This window comes from Carassius auratus, chromosome 46, assembly GCF_003368295.1.
Source record: "Carassius auratus strain Wakin chromosome 46, ASM336829v1, whole genome shotgun sequence".
Classification (NCBI taxonomy): Eukaryota; Metazoa; Chordata; class Actinopteri; order Cypriniformes; family Cyprinidae; genus Carassius; species Carassius auratus.
In genome coordinates this window covers 2,386,180-2,410,300 of record NC_039288.1, presented here as the reverse complement: position 1 = coordinate 2,410,300, position 24,121 = coordinate 2,386,180, and the positions used below count along the sequence as shown (strand labels likewise).

Genomic DNA, 24,121 nt, shown 5'->3' with positions numbered 1-24,121 from the left:
GCTGGACTAGGCTACTGTTAAAAGGCAACCCTTAACCAGTTTCAGTTTTTTCAATTTAACAGCTCAAATGTTCATATTTGTATTCCAACTGGAAAAACATTATGACACCTTTTTTTCTACTTGTAGTCTAAGAGCCAGACTGTTCAGCCAGGGAGCTACTGGCATTCACAGAAACATTCAACAACATGCCTAGACTGAAAATCTGCTTATAAATGACAAAAAGAAAAGTTTTTGTAATTATATCGGATAAGTCACTATCATGTTGTTTACAGAATTCTAATATTTTGAGATGCATACTTTTATTTGACACTGTCATTTTAAATTGACATGTATGTACATTCAGTGATTTACAGCTCATTAAAAAAATAGCATAAGTAAATAATGTCTGTCAATTTTACCGTACACTTCAGAATCAAATCAGTAACAAGAGAAAAAAATAAATCTACAACCAGCAACCTATATATATATATATATATATATATATATATATATATATATGGCTCCTACACTTAGGGTCAGTCAATTTACTTCAATGGCAATGTACAGGTACTTTTCTGTGCCATTAAAGTGAAATAATTGAACATAAATATAGGAGCCTGATAAAAAAGCTCATTTTAGATGAACATTTCAGACAGCACTTTAGGAGGATTTTGCATCTGAACTCTTCAAATATATATATATATATATATATATATATATATATATATATATATATATATATATATATATATATATATATATATATATATATATGACAGAGTCAGACAGTAATTCAAATCTCTGGATGGAAGCAACAAGACATTTTTTAGAGCATTACAAATGTGCTGAAGGCCCAGAATGTGAAATTACAGACATCTGGTATTTGCCCTCCCATTGATTCCTGATTAAAATATGGCAGTAGGGCAGATCTGTTAAAACTCTCATTGCTTCCTTTTATTCTCCTTATAATGAAGCCAGTTCTTGTGTCAGTCGCTCTTTCTCTTCCTGGAGTTTGATGATACTGTGTTTATTCAGTTCCAGACGGTCCTCCAGCCACTGCAGCAGCGGGCCGCTTATGGCCGACATCTGACTGCACAGGTTTTTAGTGAACACTGAGAAACACACACACACACACACACACACACACACACACACACACACACACACACACATACAAAACATTACCAAAGAACAACTGTAGAAAAGGTTCTACATTTTACAAACTTCAAATTTGTGAAATGAGGTGAGTTCCACACTGTACACACACAAAAAATATATATTTTAAAAATAATACATTGACAAATTATCTTTCATTTCCTTCACTTTTGCATTATGAATCGACTGATCTCTGCAATTTGCATGTAGAATGTGTTTGATCGATCTTATTTACAAATCTACAGCTGCGTCATGCTGAAGAGATGTTCATTTTAGTGCAAATAAAATAAGTAAATAAAATAAACAGCTCTGATTTTATTTACCCAAAGTCTAAACTCATCTAAAATGCTTACATTGCTGCCATGCAAGCAATACTACTTCCTTCAGCAGATACAAAGTAGATTTTAGAATAACATTACCTGATCCATTATGTATCTTTGTGATTGGATCCAGATGAGATAAACTGAAATATTGGTGCAAAAAAAATTAAATAATCTGAAACATATCTACAAAGAAATGTAGCCATGGACTATTATAAATGAATACAAATAATCTGAAACAAGGAATACCTGTGAATCCTTCTGTATGTATCCTGTTCTTCTTGACAGAGGATTCTGGGTAATTCCACGGCAGACTCTAGACATACTTTCCCAATGGCTTCATGTGGGATTACATGGATGGGGATCTCAATCCGTTCATACCTTGTCATAAGAAAGGAATTCAATAAAACACTGACACAGAGGACCTCGACTTAAAGCAGTTAAAACAATTAATGAGTGATCAGATAAATAAAACATACACACTTAATAAACTAGTGATCTTATGCTTAAATGCTTGAAATTAGTTTTGAAGGGAAAAAAGTAAATTATGTCTATGCATAATGTATGGAGTTGCAAATCTTTATTTTTAAATGAAAAGAACATTATTTACTCTGAGCCTTTCTGGGCTTGTACTGACTGGAAGCAGGTGTACAGAACTCTACCAGTCTACAAGAAAAACAGAACAAAAATCATGGTAAAAACGTGACAATATAGTAACTAAAAGAAAGATTTTGAGCTTAACCTACCTTAGTGTTTTTATCTTCTATAAAGCATGAGAAGATGAGGCCAACGAAACCCTGATCCATCATCTGATACATTGCTTGAGTCCTAACATCTGTATAATGTGAGGACAATTTCAATTTATTCAAACAAAATGAAGATATAATGCATACTTCCATGCATTCATTAGAAATTTTAAAACTAACCAACATGTGATGGCCACACAGTGATGTGTGGATGAGAGTGGTACCAGCCCACAACCCTCATGGGACGTCCCGTCATCTCAGCCAACCTGTGCCTCATATTAAGAAAATGTGCTAAAACAGCATCAGGATTACTCTTTATTATAAACGTCATTAAGAAGTCATTTTCAAACATTACATAGTGCTTCCAATCAGTAAATGTGTATTAATATAGAAATATAATGAGGTCCAAATGCCTGAAACCACTAGTCAATTAGTGCAAAGCATAAACTGGATTTTGAATTTTAGATTTTTATTCATTCTGTACAACCCCATTTCCAGAAAAGTTGGGAAATTTTGTAAATAATGGTTAAAAAGAACTAGAAATAACAGATTCTTGTTTTAATTGCATTTCACAAAATGCCCCAATTTTTGGGGAAAAATTGGGCTGTACGCAGGCCCAAGGCACAAGTGAACTAAAAGGATGCTTAGGGCCCATTTGGCCACCAGGGGGCCCAAGAGTACATAAAATGACAGCTTGTTTGTCTTTTTTTTATGATACATTATGTCAATGGACAACAGTAATTATACAAAAGGTAGGGTATCTTCTTGTTTTAAGGAAGTTCATGTTTAATTAAACTTACGTAAATAGTCACATCTTAATATATTACAAAATAATATTTTACTAGCTAGTTATTGATGAAAGTTTTTGTCTTCTGTGTTAAAAAAATATGTATGTTATGTATTTTTGTAATAAAAATAAGCTTCTGTTTCATAAATGTACTGATAACAGCTTAGCATTATTTACCTTAGCCTACCCTTCGGGGTCTTTGCTATGATATTCCAGTATCATTATGCCTCAATTAGTTATAGATTAAGAGTTGTTGGTTTATTAGATGTACAGATGGCTTCCTGCTGTGTTCAATAATTTATGTTGTTAAAACATTTTGCAACATGATTTTGTTGTACAATTTTCATGGTAATGCAATGTTTTAATATAAAATTGGGTTTAAAATGATACATTTTGAGATTTTAAGTTTTCAAGTGATATATAATTTCTGATTAATTCTAAAGTGTGATAGAGAAAAAAGCAACAAAGAAGACTTTTTTTGACAAAGGTCATAGACTCAATCTATTACTTTTACTACAAAATCTTTTACAAAAAAAAAAAAAAAAAAGATTGGTAAAATATCAATTAAGGACTCTTAGACCTACAGCAATATATAGTTTGTCATGATAAGATTAGGATTTAATTGTAATATAGTGAAGTAAACATAGAGGGCCCACCAAGGGGCCAGGTAGCAGTTAACAGGTTAAAGTGCATTTAACTCCTGAACACTCTTGTTGGTCTGCTACTGTTATAATTAAAGAGTCGCACGAGTCGCATTCTGCTCCGGGGCTGGTGAAAGGATATCTCGGCTTCAGTAGAGGCGGCTGACAGCTGCTCGGGGGAAATCTCCACTCGGTCTTTCCTCTTGTCTGACCGACGCAGAATTATGACAGAATGAATGTGCACAATGCGGTTTGTGTCCACCTGACGGAAAAACGATATTTACAGTTTCATGACCGCACCTGTTATCGATCACGCACAGTTACACAAAACAACACTTCATAAACAAACAAACATAAACAAAAACATTCAGACCTCGCCGATGCAGAGCCCCATTACTTCCTCTTTCTCCGTGCTCAGAGCGTGATTCATACAGACTAGAAATGCGTCTGACTCTAAATGTACAGCGCTCACTGCCATTATATAAAGCACAATCAAACAGCTAGTGTTTTTCTCTCTGATTTGTTTGTTTATCACTGTAGAGAACTTCAGCAAAAACATCAGCAAAGCGCATGCGCTACACTCAATTCCTTCCGACAGGAAACGGGAGGGGAAAAAATCACATGGCATTCAGTTTATCTACGGTGCCCGAGAAAGCACATTTTAGGGTTTCCTTAGTTTTGTGTGTGTGTGTGTGTGTGAGTGTACCAACTTAACCATATTTGTGGAACTAATTTATACTCAAAAGTGAAATCACCAAAAACCTCCATTTGGGGACGTCCTCATTTGAAAAACTGCTGAAAATAAAATTATAATTTATTTTCTATTGTCTTCTCTTCCAGCTTGGTGTTCATATTCAGTTCTCTCTTCACAGCAGTTCAGTCAGTATACTGTTTGAGTAAATGAATTACTCCGGGATATTGGTTTGTTTTAACTCAGAGGGAGTGTCAGACACATTAAAAAAGTTAACAGCTTAAGTCATTTGTGGATTAATGCGTATCAGAGATGCGAACCGTTTAAAATGATTCAGTTCAATTTGGTGAACTGGTTCAAAAAGATCCGGTTACATCAAGTGATTCGTTCGCGAACCGGATATCACAAACTGCTTTGTTTTGAACTCTCACAACAGACACGGAAGAGAAGACAATGCTGAATAAAGTTGTAGTTTTTGCTGTTTTTTGACCCAAATGTATTTTTGATGCTTCAAAAAATTCTAACGGACCCTCTGATGTCACATGGACTACTTTGATGATGTTTTTCTTACCTTTCTGGACATGGACAGTATACCATACACACAGCTTCAATGGAGGGACTGAGAGCTCTCGGACTAAATCTAAAATATCTTAAACTGTGTTCTGAAGATGAACGGAGGTCTCATGGGTTTGGAATGGCATGAGGGTGAGTTATTAATTACATAATTTAGCTATTTGGGTGAACTATCCCTTTAATGTACGAACTGCAGTGGGTTTGTGAGTTGATAAAAAAAACTAATAATTAATTATATAATAGAAAGGTAAAATAAATTGAAACACTTCACCTGCATGTCAGTGTGACCATTAAGCAACATTAAACTGTAAACGTGTGAATGTTAACAACACATTTATCAAACTGCCCTTGAGAAAAATAACCATGGTGTTATTAAAGTTAAACTGTAGTAACCCATGGTTTTTTTGGTGTGTTGACTACCATTTATATAATCACAGATTTACTAGAAATACCATGGTTAAACTATGGTTAAAATAGAAAAACCATGGTTAATTTGTGGTTACCATAGTTTAACTATAGTAACCATGTTTTTTTTTTTTGGTTTTATTTGTAGTAAAATGGTTAATTTTCGTTTCCTCAGAGATATAAATGTTATGTCAGATGGGTTTAACTGACAAATGTGTTTGGGAATCCCTTCATTGCAGACATAAATAAACATAAAATAACAGCAATGACTTTAGCTACACGCCCTAAAGACTTCCTGGTTTTAAATATTTTCGTCCAGACAAAATATATAAATATCGTCGGCAGTCAAAGTCTAAAAAAGGTCAAACCAAACCGAAAGTATTATTGCAATCATGATAAAGATTAAAAGATGAGGCGTTTTCCAACCGGACGACATTTAGAGTCGCACAGTCAGCAGCACGCCGGTGACGTCGGTGTTCATGTGTTTACAAAAAGTGACAGCTTTCACTGGATTTATTTTATTCCTCCGATCTGTATCTCGGCTCTACGTATCTTAAAATAAAATGCCACAGAAAGATCCCTGTCAAAAACAGGCTTGTGCCATACAGAAATGTTTACAAGGTAGCTTTGTGGTATCAATGTTGTTAACCTTGCTTTACTTAAAGATTGCGGAGCTTTTCGTTTTTAAGCAGTTTGACCTTCTGATGACTTCTTATGTGTTTTTAACAGCCAACAAATACATCGAAAGTCTTTGTGAGGATGTGATTCGAGACATGAAGAAGTGTTGTGAAGTCCACGCAGGAGAAAACTCTGTCTGCTGCTCTGGATTTATCAAGGAACACACATCTACAGACACAAAGACGATCCTTTAATAGAAAGATACACAGCATGCATGTATATGTGCTGCAAGAGATCAGAGGAGACTTTCAAGGACATGTGGAATAGATATTCACCAAAGAGTCTCTTGTAACTTTAATTAAATCGAGCTGCCTCTGGCTGTCACTGTTTATTCAACAGTTTAGTTAGAATAATATGCATTCAACATCTAGTTTCCATCAGAGTGACCTTCTTGGTTTCATGTTCAAAACACAAAGGCCTCGTAAGGACAGCTGTATGAAATGCAGATTACAAAATGAAACGGAAACTGGAATATTTCTAGCATGATGTGCTGAGCATTAGCTGTAATTTAGGGAAATAGATTAGATGTATTAAATGAATATCAAAACAAAGATGAGACAAAAGGCAAACCAGAATTGTTTAAAACCTGATTGTCTATTTACTGGGAACTTTTCTGTCATTATTGAATAAAATTACAACTTTTATCGACCCCTTGGTCTTTGGAGTAATGTCCAGATTTAGTACAGAAATAGCTTAAGTTTGAACATCAGGGTTTAAAAGCATTTAGCTTAGTCAGCATGACATAAAGCCACAAGGTTAGATAGGGGTTTTAAAGGGACATTTTCAAATGTTTCAACTATTTACATGTTTAAATAGGCTAACTTTTCAAGTCTTGGTTCGTGCAAAATTAATATTAGCAAAATTTTCAAATAAACAAAAAAATTAACCAGGGCTTAAAGTACAAACTAAAAACAATGCACAATCCAAAAACTGAAACCATACATTCTAGCATTGATATACGTTTCCTATATATAGATATAGACATCTTAAGAATCAAATCTTGATCTGATAAAGGAGTGATGAGTTAAATACAAGCTGCAATATCACACAGAAGCTGTAATCTGATGTTAGATGACATCCTCGGAGTATAAGACGTTACAATGAGAGATCCTATGAAGCCAGACCAAGCAGAAATCCACCAGCAAAGCCTCCTGTGAGAACAATGTTTTTCTTGACAAATACTTGCACCTGCGTGGAGAGAGAGAGAGAACGTTTAAATGAATTCAGACACAATGGGCAACAGCACACTTCTCATTCCAGTGATTTCCAGTCATACAAGTGAATTCAGAGTTTTATGTTTAAATTTGGTAAACTTGAACAGGACAGAAAAGTTACCTCATTATTTCTGATGTGTGTGTGGTTGTTTGTGTGTGTGTGTGGTGCATGTTGTGAGTCTGACTGGCAGTTGAGGGAAAAAAAGATGCACATACTATATTCTCCACTCAGTTTCATTGTGAATTGTTTTCTCAATGCTGTAAATAAGCAAATGTACACTATCCAATACCATGATATGCCATAACTGTGGTATACTCTATCTGAGATGCAATGAGTGTGTGTTTTGAACACACGAGGAAACAGAATATTACAATTACATAAATGCATAAATTATAAAACTGTTTCTTACCTCATTAATTTTGGTCCTCACTTCTTTAGGAGGCTCTGAATTCAGTTTCAGCTGCTTCTTTGCCTTGTTCACGTCTTGCTCGACTCGTTTCCAGTCTACTTTAATGTAGCCCGTGTGATGAGCAATCTGAAAGCGCATCATAGATGGCTTATATCTTTAAACAATCATAAATTATATATATATATTCCTAAAAGTCCTTAGCCATCTTCAAGAATCGGCTTAAACCCCATCTCTTCCATCTTTATTTGACCCTCTAACTTTAACACTCACTATTCTAATTCTATTCTATCTATCTAATATTTTTGTATTCTATTTTCTTTTAATTTATTATGCAATTATGTATATGTGTGTAGATATATATATATATATATATATATATATATATATATATGTGTGTGTGTGTGTGTGTACTAATATAGTAGCTTGCACTATTATTTATCTATTCTCTCTGTTTTGTTTTTATTTATTATATTATTTAAACGCCCATGCTACATGTACTGTGTTTAAGCTAACTGCGACTTGTTACAGCACTTATAACAAGTCGCATTGCTCTTTTGTTGTTTTTGATTACCGTATTTTTCGGACTATAAGTCGCACCTGAGTATAAGTAGCATCAGCCCAAAAATACATCATGATGAGAAAAAAAACATATATAAGTCGCATTTATTTAGAACCAATAGAAAACATTACCATCTACATCCGCGAGAGGGCGCTCTATGTCTTCAGTGTAGACTACTGGAGCAGTGAGCAGCATGGAGCGCCCTCTCGCGGCTGGAGACAGTAATGTTTTCTATTGGTTCATTTCTCTAGGTTCATTTCTCTCGGTTCATGTCAAATTAATTTTGATAAATAAGTGGCACCTGACTATAAGTCACAGGACCAGCCAAACTATGAAAAAAAACTTCCACTGTCCTCCAAGTCGCTTTGGATAAAAGTGTCTGCTAAATGACTAAATGTAAATGTAAATAATATACACTCTCAACATATTGTTACTAAGCACTTGGCTTTTACAGGTTTTACTATTTACCTGGAGCAAAAAGAAGCCTCCTCCTACAGCTGATGCTGCAAGCTTCCCAACTTTCTGAAACAAGTACCCTGCACACCTGAGAGAAACACAAGCGTCAGCTGTTTGGTTAAACTCTACTCCGCATCAGTGTTCACAGACTACTAACCAGCCGCTCACTCCTCCAATGGCCAGCTGTGTTGCAACGGAGTACTTCTCCGCAGCGGCTCCAGAGTTATTTTTACCGAACATCTTGTTCCACCAGCGTTGTTTCTTGACATGCTCTGCCAGCTCCATCACGTCAAAGGTTTCCGTGTCTGTCACAACACAGTAATAGTCATTTTATAAAACATGTTTAAATGAATCCTGAGTAACTTAAGGCTTTTTCATCCCACGAAAGGGTGACAATTGTTAGCAAGAAATTATTTATCAAAAGTGATACATCATTTGTCATGCAGGACAGTAATACTGTATAAAAGACTCTCCACAATAAAGAAAAGCAAAAGTCTCTTTGATTTTGAGCACATATGTTCCTTATGTATTATTACTTAAACAAAAAAAAACTGTTGTTATTATTATTAAAAAAATATATTATTAATGTATTTATTTAGTAAAATGGCTATACAAAACCACTTTGTGAGGAATGCATTTCTTTTATATTGTGTCGTACCTGAAGGCATAGAAGCAAGTTTACAGTAAGCATGAAATCTGTGTTAATTTACTGCTGGCGGTAGAAACCCTGGCTGATGCAACACAAGGTCAAGGAGGAAAGCTTTTCGAAAAACAAGCTGATTAAACGCAGTGCTGCTGTACTCCATCCAGTAGTAGTCCGCATCTTTACATCACAACCCTGACTAATGATGTAACCTTACAGGACTCCAGACATAAGCCAGACACAGAAATAGCACACTACTTTAGCCAAGAGACTCGCATTCAGACACATCTGAAGTAAAGAGACGCGAGTAAGAGACTCACACTGTGTCTGTATCCTGCTAATAATACAAAGCCTGCTCTCTTCTTCATACTGTGGATCTCCAGAAATACTTCTGTGGATTGTGTTTGTACGTGCAAGTGAAGGTTTCTCTGCCCTCTTTAAAAGATGTTGGTTTTATTATACATTGTATTTATTAAATTTGTAAATTTCACATTCAAGAATGCAAGTTTACAAAAGGCATATTGATTAGTAATATCCTATGGAAATGGAAATGTATGTATAACATATTTCTCTGTAAAAAGATGCTTATGTACTGTCTCTTCTTTTAACCTTTTTTTATTATTATTTATTTTATTTTTTACTGTTCCTTTTCTGTTGAGGCTTGTAAAATGTTTGGCACTGTACGTGATACTTGTTGACGATACAACATTAAAAAAAGGTTTGCTGTTTACTAGTCACATCCAAGGCTTCTCTAACGTTAATCACATGTTAAGGCTAATATGACTCATGTCACAAACATGAACTGGTTCTGCATGTGACATTCCGTGCTTTGCTAAGGTGCGAATTAGCGTATTAAATGTTATATAATTGAGATAATCTCTCTTCATCGTTTAAATATGATGCATTTTAATGTAAGTTACACTGTGCTGCACACTGAAGGACGTGTGTTTATATTCGTGTAATCCTAATTCATCATCTCTGAAGGTGCTTTCGCGACAAATTTGTTTATTATAACGTAAAACTGAAAACTGGGTCATGTGCAGCCTTATTTAAACGTGTATTAAGTGACAGAAAACAAGAAAAGACGGGGCTTACCCTTCTCTGACATTTTCCTTGCGTGTTTTCTATCCGGAAGATAATGTTCGTGCGCATCCTCTGTGTCATGTGAACATCACAGTGGGCGTGGCTTAGACCGATCGGCGTTTGACATCAAATACCGCGAGAGCGATTCCAAAGCATAAGGAGCGTCTGTTCTCGCGGTATTTCAACATTACACGCCGATCAGTCTCAGTAGGCGTGAAAAGTTTTTTTTAATGGGGGTGCGTGACGGATGATTTGATATATAAATTAGGAAGTAACCTCATAATTATTTATACATCACAAGTAATATATATATATATATATGTGTGTGTGTGTATATATGTATGTATGTATGTTTGTATGTATACCAGTTCCCTATTAAACCAGATTTTGATGAGATTTCTGCTCTTTTGTTAGAGATCATATCATGTCCAGCTTTCAGCTTTGTTTTTAAAATATTTCATTTGATTTATTCACTAATGAGATGTCTTCCCATAAAGAGCATTGTTTGATTAATTTGTTACTTTTAGTGAAAAGTTTTCTATACATAAATGCAAGTGCGGGGATTATAAACAAATTACTTATAATTTTGAAATCAGAAATTCAGCAATAGGCCACCTAAAACAACGTATAATCTGATAAACAAGAAAATTGTAAAAATTAATTATGTAATCATTTCCATGTTTATTAGATTAGATTTTTTATCTCATTATTAAAATTTTTGTTGTTTTTGTTGTTGTTGTTGTCTCTTCCCCCCTGCTTAAAATGTTAAATGTGATTCAATTACAAAAAAAATTGTAATTTTGTTATTATTATTTTGGAGCAAGCAATTTTTTCGGCAAAGATAATGTTAGGAAATTACTATGGTATGGTTTCGGTATCCACAAATAGTATTTGTCAGTATTTGTCTTGAAATTCTGAATGGTATTATTTCATTTAATAATTACCCTCTCATTTAGTTTATAATGTCCATGATTTTAATGTTTAATCAGTGAGTGATTTGGTAGATCTACACATTTCTTTATAGTCCTGAACTGATCCTAGAAACATGAATCTTCCAATGTTGAATGAACTGATTGCTGAAAGTAAACTGAAACAATATACTGTTGTGTTTTATGAATTAACCAGATGTTCTCATCACAAAGATCTTGTGCTTTGAAACAATTATGAAGACTAAATAATTATAGAACTGTAATAAATGCATGAGATAAGGTTCTGAAAGAGAGGCGAGGAGTGTTACTACAGATTTTTTTTTTTTAATCCTTACTTAATTTAATTTTAACACTCATTTAAATTTAGTTAATTCACAATAAATCTGCTTAGATGTGTAAACACAATTTAATTGGTTTAGATCAAACTGATTTGATGTAATAAGTTGAACTTTATTTTATTTGCCAAAGAAACTTTCTCATGTGAGAACAATTTTATTATTATTATAAAAAAAAAAAAAAATTAACAATGTGAATTTGATTTAATCTAGTTCATTCAACAAAAAAGTGTGTATTGTCAGCTTTACTTAAAAATTATTTGTTCAGCCAACATAACATTTTTGCTTAAAAGTAACAGATTCATGAAACCAACACAGACTTGCATCTCATTGGCTGAGGATTTCTGCAGTGTATTATGGGTAATTGTTATTCTGTCACCCTCAGAATGTGTAGCAAGTGTAGCACCATTAGATAGGTAGATGAGTAATACAATTTTTAGCAGTTAAGTTGTTTTAATACATTTTAGAACAAATCAGACAAAGAAACATAGAGATTGAAATGTTGCTTTGTATTTTACATATGTTTGTGATTATGCTTGACAAGCTGCAAGAGAGGTCTGAATGTGAAGTAATATTAATCAGCTGCTCATGATCCTAATGCAAGGGGGTGGCATGCTTAAAATGGTATTATTCAAATTTTATGTCATCATTATTTAACATTTTCAGGTACAATTAACTTATTTGATGTTTGTTGGCTCTATTAAGGTTTGTTAAGTTTACTTAAACTTATTTTGTAAAATGAACTTAATTATTAAAATCATTGTCCAAAACATTGCAAATTAGTTGGGCTGACACTATTAAATTAAGCTTTGCCCAACCATAGTAAATAGTTAATAAATTAAGTTGACCCAACGTGAGTACATTAAATTGGAGTAACAGAGTTGCATAATGCTGAAATAAAGCAAATTAATCATGTGGAAATCCTTTCCATGATTTTTTTATGTTCGTTCAAAGAGTTATTTTTTTGAGTGAAAGTGGGCCATTTTTGGTTTATCTTGTAATTAATATATATATATATATATATATGTGTATATATATATATATATATATATATATATATATATATATATATATATATATATATATATATATATATATATATATATATATATATATATATATATAGGCCTATTTTTAGATATATATTATTAAACAAACCCAGAATTTATTAATTTAACAAACTTAAAAACATATAACCTTCGGTCTTAGTAAAATTAAAAACAACTGATAGAACATTTTGCGCTGACATTTAACTTGATGAATGTAATATTGATGATAATTAAATTTAAAACATATAAAAAATGTGACTATAGCACATGTACACACAAAAGAGGAATAAGAGGAATGTTTAATATTTTAAAACTAGTAATATTGTAAAACTTGTTTCTGTTTTTGTCTAAAAACTTTCAATGAGCTTTAATCGTGACCATATTTTAAAGCTTTATACTCTGCATCTATATTCCATGCTTTTCTCACTCCAGATTCAACTTCATTCTACTTTCTTTTTCTTTACCTCCGTATCTGATATTCCTGATTGCACACTCATTTCTGTTTTGTAAAAAGCCAGTCATACATGTCAATTATAAATTATAGTCGAGTCAAGTTTGCAAATTGAAGTTTTCTTGAAAAAGCCTTTTGTGAAAGTTTGAAGCAGTTTGGAAGTTTAGATTAGATTAGATGAAGATATCATGATTGACCTTGTTTGCATGATTAAGATGTTTTCTAGCAGTTTAACATGATTAACATGTTGTTAGCATGTTGATAGTATGTTTCTAGCATGATTAGCATGTTTGTTAACCTCCTTTTGAAATGATCAGCATGTGACTAGTATGTTGTTAACATGATTGACATGTTGTTAGCATGATTAGCATGTTGCTAGCATGATTAGCCATTTGCTAGCATGTTTCTAACATAATTAACATGTTAGTGGCATGTTGCTGACATGATTAACAAATTATTAGCATTTTGTTAGCATCTTTCTAGCATGATTAGCATGTAGCTAGCATGTGAACATGATTAACATATTGCTAACAAGAAGGGAAAAAATCCAGCAAAACAAAATAGGAAGAAAAAAAATGAAAAAAACTCAAACTAAATAAACACTTCTGATTTAGGTGGGGAAACAGCTTAAAACCAGCTGATTTAGCAAAAAGCCATCTTAAAACCAGTTAAAACCAGCTGAATCAGTAAAAGAATGAAATAAAAAAAGAAAAAGAAAGAAAAAAGAAAAAGGTTGAAACCAGTTAAAACCAGCTAAACCCAATTGATTCAGCAAAAAGGCAGCTAAAATTCAGTTAAAATCAGCTGAATCCATAAAAAAAAAAAAAAAAAAAAAAAAAGTTGAATACTAGTTATCTAGTCTTAGCTGGTTTAAGATGAAAATGGCTGGTTTAATCTTGGTTAATCTTCTGACATGTCTCCCAACTTGGCCAGCTAAGACCAGCATGAGCAGAGAAAACCAGTTTAAAACCAGTTGAAGACCAGCCAAAGCATCTCACCAGCTCAGGCTGGTTTTATTTCTTGTTGTTATTTTCAGTCGGGAGTTGTTAAGCTTTGCTATAACAATAAACATCTTAAAAACATCATAATCTCACTGTGTAAAAGAATCAATGAAGTTTGTTTTTCTGGGTGGTTTTGACATTATGGTTTTCGAAAACCGTATGCCGGATCTGTTATAAAAGATATAATAACTAACTTCAGAATAGTCTGAAGGTCTGGGCCGAGATTGGTGGTTGTAGCTTTATGTTCTAATATCAGTTTATTTAATGAATATGATTAGAATTAATGAAGGTTTACTTTACCTCACAGCACTATTGGTTTACATTTAGTGAGCAAACTTACAACTTAGAAATGAAAAAATGAACATCATATTACCTTTAATGATGAGGGAGTCCTTCTTTGAGGTGTAGCCAATCACCAGGATCATATCACTTCAGTCAAAATGATTTTATCATCTAAAGAAATAGTGTCCCTTTAATTAAACAGCATCATTATGCTCTGGAAGTGTAAACTCATTGAGCACAGTACAATCAAGTTTAAACGGCCCACTTTACCTGAAGTCAGCAAAAGTTTATGTAGCTTTCTATTTCATATAATATTTAAGAGTAAAATGTTATATTTTGATTTGATTGTACAGGTTATTTATTTATTGTCATTTTTATTTATTTATTTATTTATTTACATATCTGTCACAATCTCAAACCCCTCGCGGTTCTATTATGATTCCGTTGATGTTCGTGGGGATCCCCAGTTCTACATTCATGTCCACAATTTCACTAATGATACGACTGGTTTACAGGATGTACGTATATTCACTACGTCTATAATAATGTAACCTTATTGTTTGGGTTCAAACATTTAATCAGCTGTTTATGGATCAAAGATAAAAGAGGGGGTTTCAAGCTTCAACGCAATAAAAGTCCAATACAGCTTTACATTGTTCCCCCCCATAAATTAGAATTTGACCTTTTTAATTTATTTTCCCTTTATAAATGATGTCATACATTTTTACCATGATTTAGAGAAGCTACCCACTAAAAAACATTAATTGTAACAATAGTTCATATACCAAACAATCTTGTTTAATCATATTTAGAACGAGAATCATTTTTCAAGACATTAATAGTCTTTATTTGAGAATCTCAAAGCAGCCACTAAATAATAATTCATTGTCATATGAAATCTTTACCAATCTTTGCCACTATTCTTCAAAACCACCAGGTTTGACCCATTTGCCAGCAACAAGATTTATAATAACTTCAAATACAATCAAATTATGTATGTTGTTTCATTTTGCACAAATATATCTGATGATGGAACATTAGCTATTTCAACCATATTTTGACATTTTATTTACACTAAAGATACTTAAAAGAACATTAAATTAGACTTATTTACATTTAATATGCTTTATATGTATATCCTAATTTTAGTAAATGTAATTTGAGGGGGACACTGGAATGTGACGTCTCATCTTTGCCCCTTTATGAATGGTTCTTCGGTTTCCAGAGATGCTTCAATATCAGTCACCCGATGAGGGAAGGAAACACTTGCTGTTATTAATATTATTTATTTTTGCATTTTTGAACAGGCTTGTTCATTTCTAAGCAATATCTCTTTTTTATTTCAGCTATTATTTAAACAAAACAATCTTGAACAATTTCCATGCATTCTGTGTTTAATCATTTCTTCATTTGCATGTTTGATTTCATTTTGTTTACTTTTGTTTTCTTTCAGAGACTGAAAATGTGTTATTACATGGAGCTTTCATAAGAAATGCTGGTTGCACTTTATTTTACAATACGTGTACTAACATGTACTTATAGTTTACTTACAGTGTATTTATCTAAGAAAGTTCTGGTAATACAAGGTAACTACATGGGTTAGGGTTAGGTTTAGGGGTAGGTTCAGGTTTAGTAACTAGTTATTACATAGTTACTGTAATTACTATAATAAGTACATAGTATGTACATGAGGAACAGGACTGTAAAATAAAGTGCTACCGAAATGCTTCTAAAACCATGAAGAGGGTTCCTTCCACATGTGTGATAATGATATTTAGAATCCACATTTGTGTCTATAAAAATGACAGTATAAGACTCATTTTTGTCCAAATTTTATTTTGTTACATGAACTGTGTACTACATCGTGGATTATAGAGCATAATCATTTTACAGTGCAAAAGTGTTAAATGCATTTCAAAGAAAGAGAGTAAGAAACAGAAACTCATCGATTCAGAATCGAGTTTTCTTGAAGAACTCTTGATTGAAGCGTGTGAAATCTTCACTGACCCAGTAATCAGATGTAGCTGCATTTTGATACAAGACAGACTCTACACTGAGTACTGAGTAAGCAAATGACATCAGTGCAATCTTTGATCATATCCAGCACATATACATTTCTCCGTTAGATGCAATAAAAAGAATAGCAGCAGTGTCGTCCACAAAACATCCTATAATCATGCAATGAATGTAGTTTGAAATAATGAACAGCTAATGAAGTCTCACGTATTCTCCTGTGGCTGTTCTCTGGGTTTTTTTCTTTTTCTCTCTGTCTTTCTGTTTGACAGAGCTGTTCCGAAAAAGTGAAACTGATGGTGTCTGTTAGGGGGAATACCATGTCCTTATTATGCATGCATATTAGGTTATTTCCCAAAAGCATCCACGGCTTACTTAAAACAAACTGTACAGAAAAATATATTCTTCATGATATCTGTGACATAGAGAGTTAATGCAGAGGAAACTCTGTTTATGATGATTACATGACAGACTCTTTTCTTTGTTCAGAAACTAACAGTGTCTCTTTTCAGATTTGGTTGTGTAGGAAGTGAATCAGTCTGTGTAGATTTTGACTTAAAAGAAAACCCAGTTATATAGTTTAATAAAACCTGAGATAAAGTTATAGTTTGTGGTATAGCTGGAATCAATAGAGCTCTAAAATGCACGAACGAAAAACAACAATTTTGATGACTAGCCCCTAAATGTGAATTCTACATTTAATTGAGTTAGTAATTCTGTGAGGATTGTAGTTTAGGCCTTTTGAGTCCATCTAGAAAAGACTTACTTCATCTCAGCATGCCGTCCGGTGTTTCGACGTCTTGTTCCTGCAGCGCTGCACATCTCTGAGCTCCTGAATGCTGTTTGTATGTTCAAGCTCTAACAAAGACACTTGTTGGCTCAGAACCCTATACCATACCGATTTCCACTGAACTCCTCACTTGACGTCTCACGCAAACTGTCTATTGCTCCACATCCTTCCTCCTGCTGTAGTCTACATTGAATTCTGAGAATACGGAAAAAGCGACTTCCTTGGTTGCAGAAGAGCTTGACAGCGTGTCGTGTCTGCACATGGCAGAGTTCTGTTCATGTCTGTTGAGCGTGTGGCGGCTGCGCGGGGGGCCAGTGTTTATTTGCCCTCTATAAATTTCCCCTGGGTCTCTCCCTTCACCTGGCTGGGAATTGTGTGTGTTAGTCACCTTACAAGGGACAGTCCCGTTTGATCTCAACATTTTAAATAAGCATCTCTGCTCACATGCAATACCTTGGACAGAGACTCTTGCAAACGTCTGAAGATGAACGGGGACCTGGGTCCATGCTGTGGTCCTCTTGCTGGAGTTACTAACATGTCTAAAACTATTTAGCAAAGTTGCTATTCTGAAAGTAATTCCGCCTCATTTTTTCTAATTTATTACATCTGGAATTTGATGAGTGATTATTTATTTATTTGTATGAAAAAGCAGACTAATTAATTAATAGACATTTTGCATTTAAATGCAGTAAACTATTTTCATATGACCGTTTTATCAAAAGACAAGAATCACTTTAAGTAAATAAAAAATATATATTACAAAAATAATTATGCATGAACAAGCCAGTTGAAAAGAAAGAGATTCTCTTTTTAAATACAAACAATTATTTTCATATAATTTTATGAAAGAAGAAAATGATTGTATTGTTTTAAATAAAAAATGTACAAAAATAGTTATGAATAAACAAACTAACTGAAATGAAAGACATTCTCTTTTTAAATACAATAAACTATTTTTCTATGATAATGTTATCAAAAGAAGGCAATAATTGTAGCATATTAAATAAATAAAAAATGTACAAAAATAATTCTGAATAACCAAACGAATTGACATGAAAGACATTCTCTTTATAAATACAATAAACTATTTTCATATGATAGTTTTATCGAAAGAAGACAAGAATTGTATCATATTAAATAAGAAAATAAATGCACAAAAAAACTATGAATAAACAAACTGAAATTAAAGATTTTCTTTTTAAATACGATTAACTGTGTTATGTGCTGACTTTATCAAAAGAAGAAAATTGTAGCATTAAATAAAACAAATTTACAAAAGTAATTATGAATGAACAAACTAACTGAAATTTAATACATTCTCTTTTTAATTAAATAAAAATTTTCATATGATACTTTTATCGAAACTACAAGAATTGTATCATATTAAATAAATACAAAATAAATGTATAATAATAATAATAATCAAATATTGGTATAAAATTGATTCATATCTCATTGTCAGACTCCTATTTTTCTTGCCTAATTTGTATTTTCTTGTAACTGCTAATTGAGATAACAGAATAGAGATAAAACCCATCCTTAAGTTAAAGTCAATTTTTGTATCGAATGTGTTTGATGATGAAAAGCACTTTCGATTCTGTCTCATACTGAAGGTAAAGGAAAGCATGGGAAACAACTCAATCTGGGGTCAAATGTATATGTCTTGTGTGAGACCATTACATCATTCTATATCTCATCATTCTGTACTTATTTGACCTTCTGTGGGTTCTGCACTGATGCAATCATTCGGCTAAAAAAGTCTAACCCTAACCGTCCCCGAAAGGGTTCTATTTGCATAAACATTTTGGTGAATCATAAAGTTCCTTGCCATCTAAAAGAAGGAGTGTGGCATACAGGAAGTCAAAGCAAAGTTTGTGAGTATGGCGTACAGGAAATCAGTGCAGTGTTCATCACCACCCCAACGTGAAGGCGGGGCCTTTTTTGTTTATTTGCATGTTGTCTTTGATGTTGCCTGGACAGGCTTCAAGTAAGGTTTATTTTGGTAACACATTTCACAATACTCAAAGCAGATTACTGATTGGATTACTATTTTGTAATACTGTATGCATTACCATGTCATCATAGATTTCGGTCATATTGACCAGCTTTCTGTCAGAACGTTATTCCACAATTCTTCGGTCCGTTAGTCGCCTACAGCGAACAAGATGCAATCATGGCAAGGAACCACAATAAATAAATAAAAGCTAGACAAATGGTGCACCTGCATTTATACAGGCGCCAAACTGCAAACTCTCTGAGTGGGGATTTATTTTTAAATAAGAAATTATACCCAGCTTATGTTATGTTCTATATAGGATGGATGTTTGTAATATAGTCCAGACAAACTACTTTCATTATGTTGTCATTATTCTCTCTTGTGGCCTCATGGGATAATAAAGTCCATCGGATGTGCTGCACTTCACATCTAAAAGTCTATAACATCTAAAAAGTAGTTATTAGTAAGTCGTCCGGGTATATTTCCCCTACTGTTTAGCAAATACTAAGAATTCTGCTCTTCACACATACTGTTTCCACCCACTATTCAATAGGAAAGTACGTGATTTTGGGTGCAGGCAAGAAAAACGACTTCAGTACGCTGACTTTTGTGAGTAAACAGCTCATCACCATAAACTGACGAGCTGTCTATTCATTTCCAGTGTGTTTAAACACTATGTGCATGTACAAAAATATACAGTGTCATAAAAGAAGTCACAGAAAATTGTATTTAAATGTAAATGTGATTTTTATGGGATCAGAAAAGACTCGTAGAACTGAAAGGCATTCTGTGAGTCAGAATAAAATTTAATAAGAAAAAGTTTAAATCTAAGCAGTAATATTGACATTTTTGAAAATCAAGACTCTTGACAGACTTCTTAGAGTGTCTTTTCTTTTCTTTAGCATGTATGCATTGGTGGTATAGTCATTGACAGAATAGGTTAAAACCAACAAAATCACAAATCTACAGCAATGCGGTGGGCAACCGTCTCCCCCCAGACTTCCCCAGCTCAGGGGCAGGGTTGTGGTTTCAATGAATCTACAAGAAGAAAGAAATAAAAAAACAGTAACACAGTATTCTCCCCACCCAAGAGAAGCCTAATTCCAGTAAACTCAATGCTGGTCATATTTACTGTTGAAGTAACTGACCTCCCACAGTTTACAATGTACTCGCTTGCTTGCTGTTTTTTAAAAGTAGTAAAGTGCTTTGAAATTAATCTAAAAGTATGTGGACTGAAATGTGAATTTAACATGGGAGAGTCAAAGTGACTAAAACATAATAAGTTAAATTACTAAATATAACACTTTCAATGCACAGAAAGAAAACAAAGAACATTTTCACTGACAGCCAAGTTCAAGCACTCTTAAAAACTCCCAGTAAAATCACTGAAGCAGTTTACACTGTGAAATCGACATCTTACAGATTCGTACAAATATTTGCGCTTAGTTTTTTCTGACGTGAGAATTCACCAGAAAGAGGTATTCAGTCAGCAAGCGCGTGAAGAAAACACCGGCATTTCAGCGATGACTCATCAGAACACCTCTGATTGGTCATTGCGATCAATAGCATCGCGTGTGATTGGTTATAATGTGCAGTGCGGTATAAACACATCTGTATCTGGCTCAGCAGCTGCCAGTGAACGCACATCTGAATTTAGCAGCTGATGCTATGATACACTGAATGTTTTAATCATGCGGTGTGATTGTATTAAATATAGAAAATAATATTCTGCTATTTTCTGTCTTTCAGAAGCTGCATTCAATATCCACCTGGCTCAAAAACCCTTCGAGGTGTGCGTGATTTCATCAAGTACAACATGTTCATGTATCAACATCCTTGTTGATCCTGGAACAACATTCTAATCAACCAATCAGAACCGAGATATAACTTTTCAGGAAATATCTGTTTTAGGCTTACAATCAGAATTAGGTGCTTCTACACCCTTGTTTATCAGCTATCATTTCCCACTGATTTTAAGAATAAATGATGAGTATAGGGTTAGGTTTAGGGGCAGGGGGTTGAGTTTGTATTTTAGGAAATAAAGTTGATCCAAGATCATCAGAAGATTATGATCCAGGAACATGTCTTACTTGGCAAAAGACACCTTTCATGTGGAAATAGCACTAAAACAAATAAATGAATAAATAAAACCTGTAATAGTGTTAAAATCTTGTTTGACATTTATTACAAACACACTAAAGATCTACAACGAAACAGAGAGAGCGTTGGTGATAACTAAGTAAATATTTAATAAAGTATAAATAAATAATAACTTCAATAATTTGCTGGAAATAACTTCTTAAAGTGGAAAAAAATTGGTGAAAAACCACTTACACTGATCACCAACTGCAACAGCGTTTTTATTTTTTAGCTCAACTGTCATGAACTAGGATTGCACGGGATTGTGGGATGTCATAGACACATCTGTGCTGGCTTCAGAAATCGATCAGATGAACGATGATCGATCAAGCTGACATTGGATTCGGACATGCTTTCCTTGGATGCGTTCTCTGAAGGCAGCATTTTTTTCCGAATCAGACAAAGCCATGGTTTGTCTTGAAAAGATTAAAACGACGGTCAACTGGTTATCTGGAACTGGTTATGCACTTCAGCAAATGCGATGTTGGATGCCACCATGGTTTATCACATTAGACAACAAAATTAAAGTGTAATGGTGTTATCATTTTATGACTCAACCACCTTATATCCAATCGATCTCCAACATGTTTGCCATGAAACACTGGTTTTGGAGTTTACACTGAAAAAAAAAAAACTGTTTTATAGGAAGTCACTGGCAATTTTGCAACAGGTAGGATTCAGTTTAAGGTCCTTCTCAATTATTCAAACCCGGAGCGACCAATGAAACGAACATTGCAATAGTCAAGACGTAAGGAGAGACAAATACATGTCTCAGTGTTTCGGCATCTTTGAGGCTAATAAAATATTGCAGGTGAAGTCATGAATAATTTTATTAGTTATTGATTGGGCTATAATGGTCTCAGTTTTGTCCATGTTTAGTTTTAGGAAGTTAGAATTAAAGGGGGGGTGAAATGCTCGTTTTCACTCAATATCATGTTAATCTTGACTACCTATAGAGTAGTACTGCATCCTTCATTACTCCAAAAAGTATTTAGTTTTATTATATTCATAAGAGAAAGATAGTCTGTACCGATTTTTCCTGGAAAAACACGACCGGCTGGAGGCGTCACGTGTGGGCGGAGCTAAAGAATCACGAGCGCCAGTTGCGTTGACAGCGTTTGGAAGCTGTGACAGCTGTGAAGGCTGAAACTGAACGAGAGCAGCAGCAGCAAGGACTCGCTCCGAGCGGGGCTCGAACCCGGGTCTCCGATGGGAGGCGGACGCACTAACAAGGAGGCAGAGATATTTGAAGCAGTTTAACTCACCGCCTGTGGTTCCAACACACGATCGTGACCCTTTTTCATTGGGACTGCATTATCCTTAAGAAATAAACGAAGTGCAAATCCGTCGTCAAACTGGGCCTTGTTTGTAAAACAAGCATCTTCGAAATGCAGGGAACAAACACAAACACTTGCACAACTCCGTTGATGCTCTGTAAAAATAAACTCCATCCACTGGTCCCTTAATGCTGTTTCTCTTTTGGTAATCTGTGCAGGGTTGTCTTGCACTGGCAACCAAAAACACACTTCTTTTGTGACATTTCTCGACGCTCTCGCTCTGATCAGATCAGTGATTGTCTGTGCTCAGCCTCTCAGTGCTCTGCTATACGGGAGCGCGCGCTCTTCCGGCAGAAGTGCCTTATGACCCATATAAGGAAATTCCGCTCCATCTAACGTCACACAGAGCCATACTCGAAAAAAAACTTTCCGAAACTTGTGACAAACCGGAAGGAGTATTTTTGGAACAGAAATACTCCTTCAAACGTACAACTTAATTTTTGAAACTTTGTCCATGTTTAGCATGGGAATCCAACTCTTTAACAGTGTAAAAAACTCAGTATGCATGAAATAGCATTTCACCCCCCCTTTAAGCCATCTTTTTTTGTGTTTATGCAAGTAGAAATTGAATCAGTTGGAGTATATAGGGCAGGTTTAAGACGGGAGACACCAAGATGACGGTCGTCTGTCGGGGCAGTATCGGTCAGCTTTAGTTGTTGTTGTTTTTTTGGTATGTTCTGCACCGTTGGCTCTAGTGAATAACAGTGGTAGTTGTATATAGATAAGAATAGTCAAAGGCAGATTTAGTGATTAAGGGGCCCCAGGGAAATATATGAATGAGGCCCTATGTATTTACACACATTTACAAACTTAGCCTTTTTTGTTGTGATGCTTGCTTCTGCATAATGATGCATTTTTCATGTACATGTTATAATGACACCACAAAATAGCAATTGATTTACAGTTTTCACAAAAACTGATAATTGATAAAATAATAAACCTCACAATTGAGCCTTTAAACTTTTTTTTTTTTTTTAAGAAAAGAGTCAAGTATAAGAAAAGTCAGAAGCATAAATTATAATATTAATTTAAAACAGGGTAATTTGGGTGGATTTTCACATTGGTCTGAACAAAACCTGCAGACGGGATTATTGAAAATGCACGTTGATTCTCTGCAAGCAGGAAGTGCTTTTGGAAGTTTAGAAATATAATGGTTTCTCAGTTAACGGCCGTAAACAAAGCAGCGCTGCGCTCATAAACACTACTTTATCAGATAAAATGAAATTGCCTTGGAAAGTTTTCTGAAGACAGTCAGTTCCCTTCATTCATTCATATAAAAACTTGAATAAGTGTGCATGAGATAAATGTAAAAAATATAGCCAATACTGACAAGGGAAGTCCACTGATGAGTTACCAGCGTAAGCCTGTGTGCCTGCACTCACTCTCCAAAGACTCATTTTTAAAATACACTTATTTTAGTTATCTTCACATTAAATTTTAAAGAAAAAAAAAAGATAAT

General features: G+C 34.1%; 3 protein-coding genes across 3 annotated transcripts; 1 reads left to right on the top strand and 2 right to left on the bottom strand.

Moving 5' to 3' along the window:
* Positions 1-736: 736 nt before the first annotated feature.
* On the bottom strand, positions 737-4,225 carry LOC113063859 (lys-63-specific deubiquitinase BRCC36-like). The gene is made up of 8 exons (XM_026234253.1): positions 4,002-4,225; positions 3,771-3,890; positions 2,381-2,468; positions 2,201-2,289; positions 2,065-2,120; positions 1,704-1,835; positions 1,554-1,597; positions 737-1,091 (listed from the first exon to the last, which is right to left on the bottom strand). Exons 1-8 carry the CDS (start codon positions 4,185-4,187, stop codon positions 943-945), a joined length of 864 nt encoding a protein of 287 aa, XP_026090038.1. The 5' UTR covers positions 4,188-4,225; the 3' UTR covers positions 737-942.
* Positions 4,226-5,723: 1,498 nt separating this feature from the next.
* Positions 5,724-6,292, top strand: cmc4 (C-x(9)-C motif containing 4 homolog (S. cerevisiae)). The gene is made up of 2 exons (XM_026234252.1): positions 5,724-5,918; positions 6,027-6,292. The coding sequence occupies exons 1-2, from the start codon at positions 5,861-5,863 to the stop codon at positions 6,167-6,169; spliced, it is 201 nt and encodes a 66-aa protein (XP_026090037.1). The 5' UTR covers positions 5,724-5,860; the 3' UTR covers positions 6,170-6,292.
* A 260-nt stretch (positions 6,293-6,552) lies between these two features.
* On the bottom strand, positions 6,553-10,472 carry LOC113063857 (FUN14 domain-containing protein 2). The gene is made up of 5 exons (XM_026234250.1): positions 10,353-10,472; positions 8,772-8,919; positions 8,627-8,702; positions 7,600-7,725; positions 6,553-7,163 (listed from the first exon to the last, which is right to left on the bottom strand). Exons 1-5 carry the CDS (start codon positions 10,363-10,365, stop codon positions 7,086-7,088), a joined length of 441 nt encoding a protein of 146 aa, XP_026090035.1. The 5' UTR covers positions 10,366-10,472; the 3' UTR covers positions 6,553-7,085.
* Positions 10,473-24,121: the final 13,649 nt, after the last annotated feature.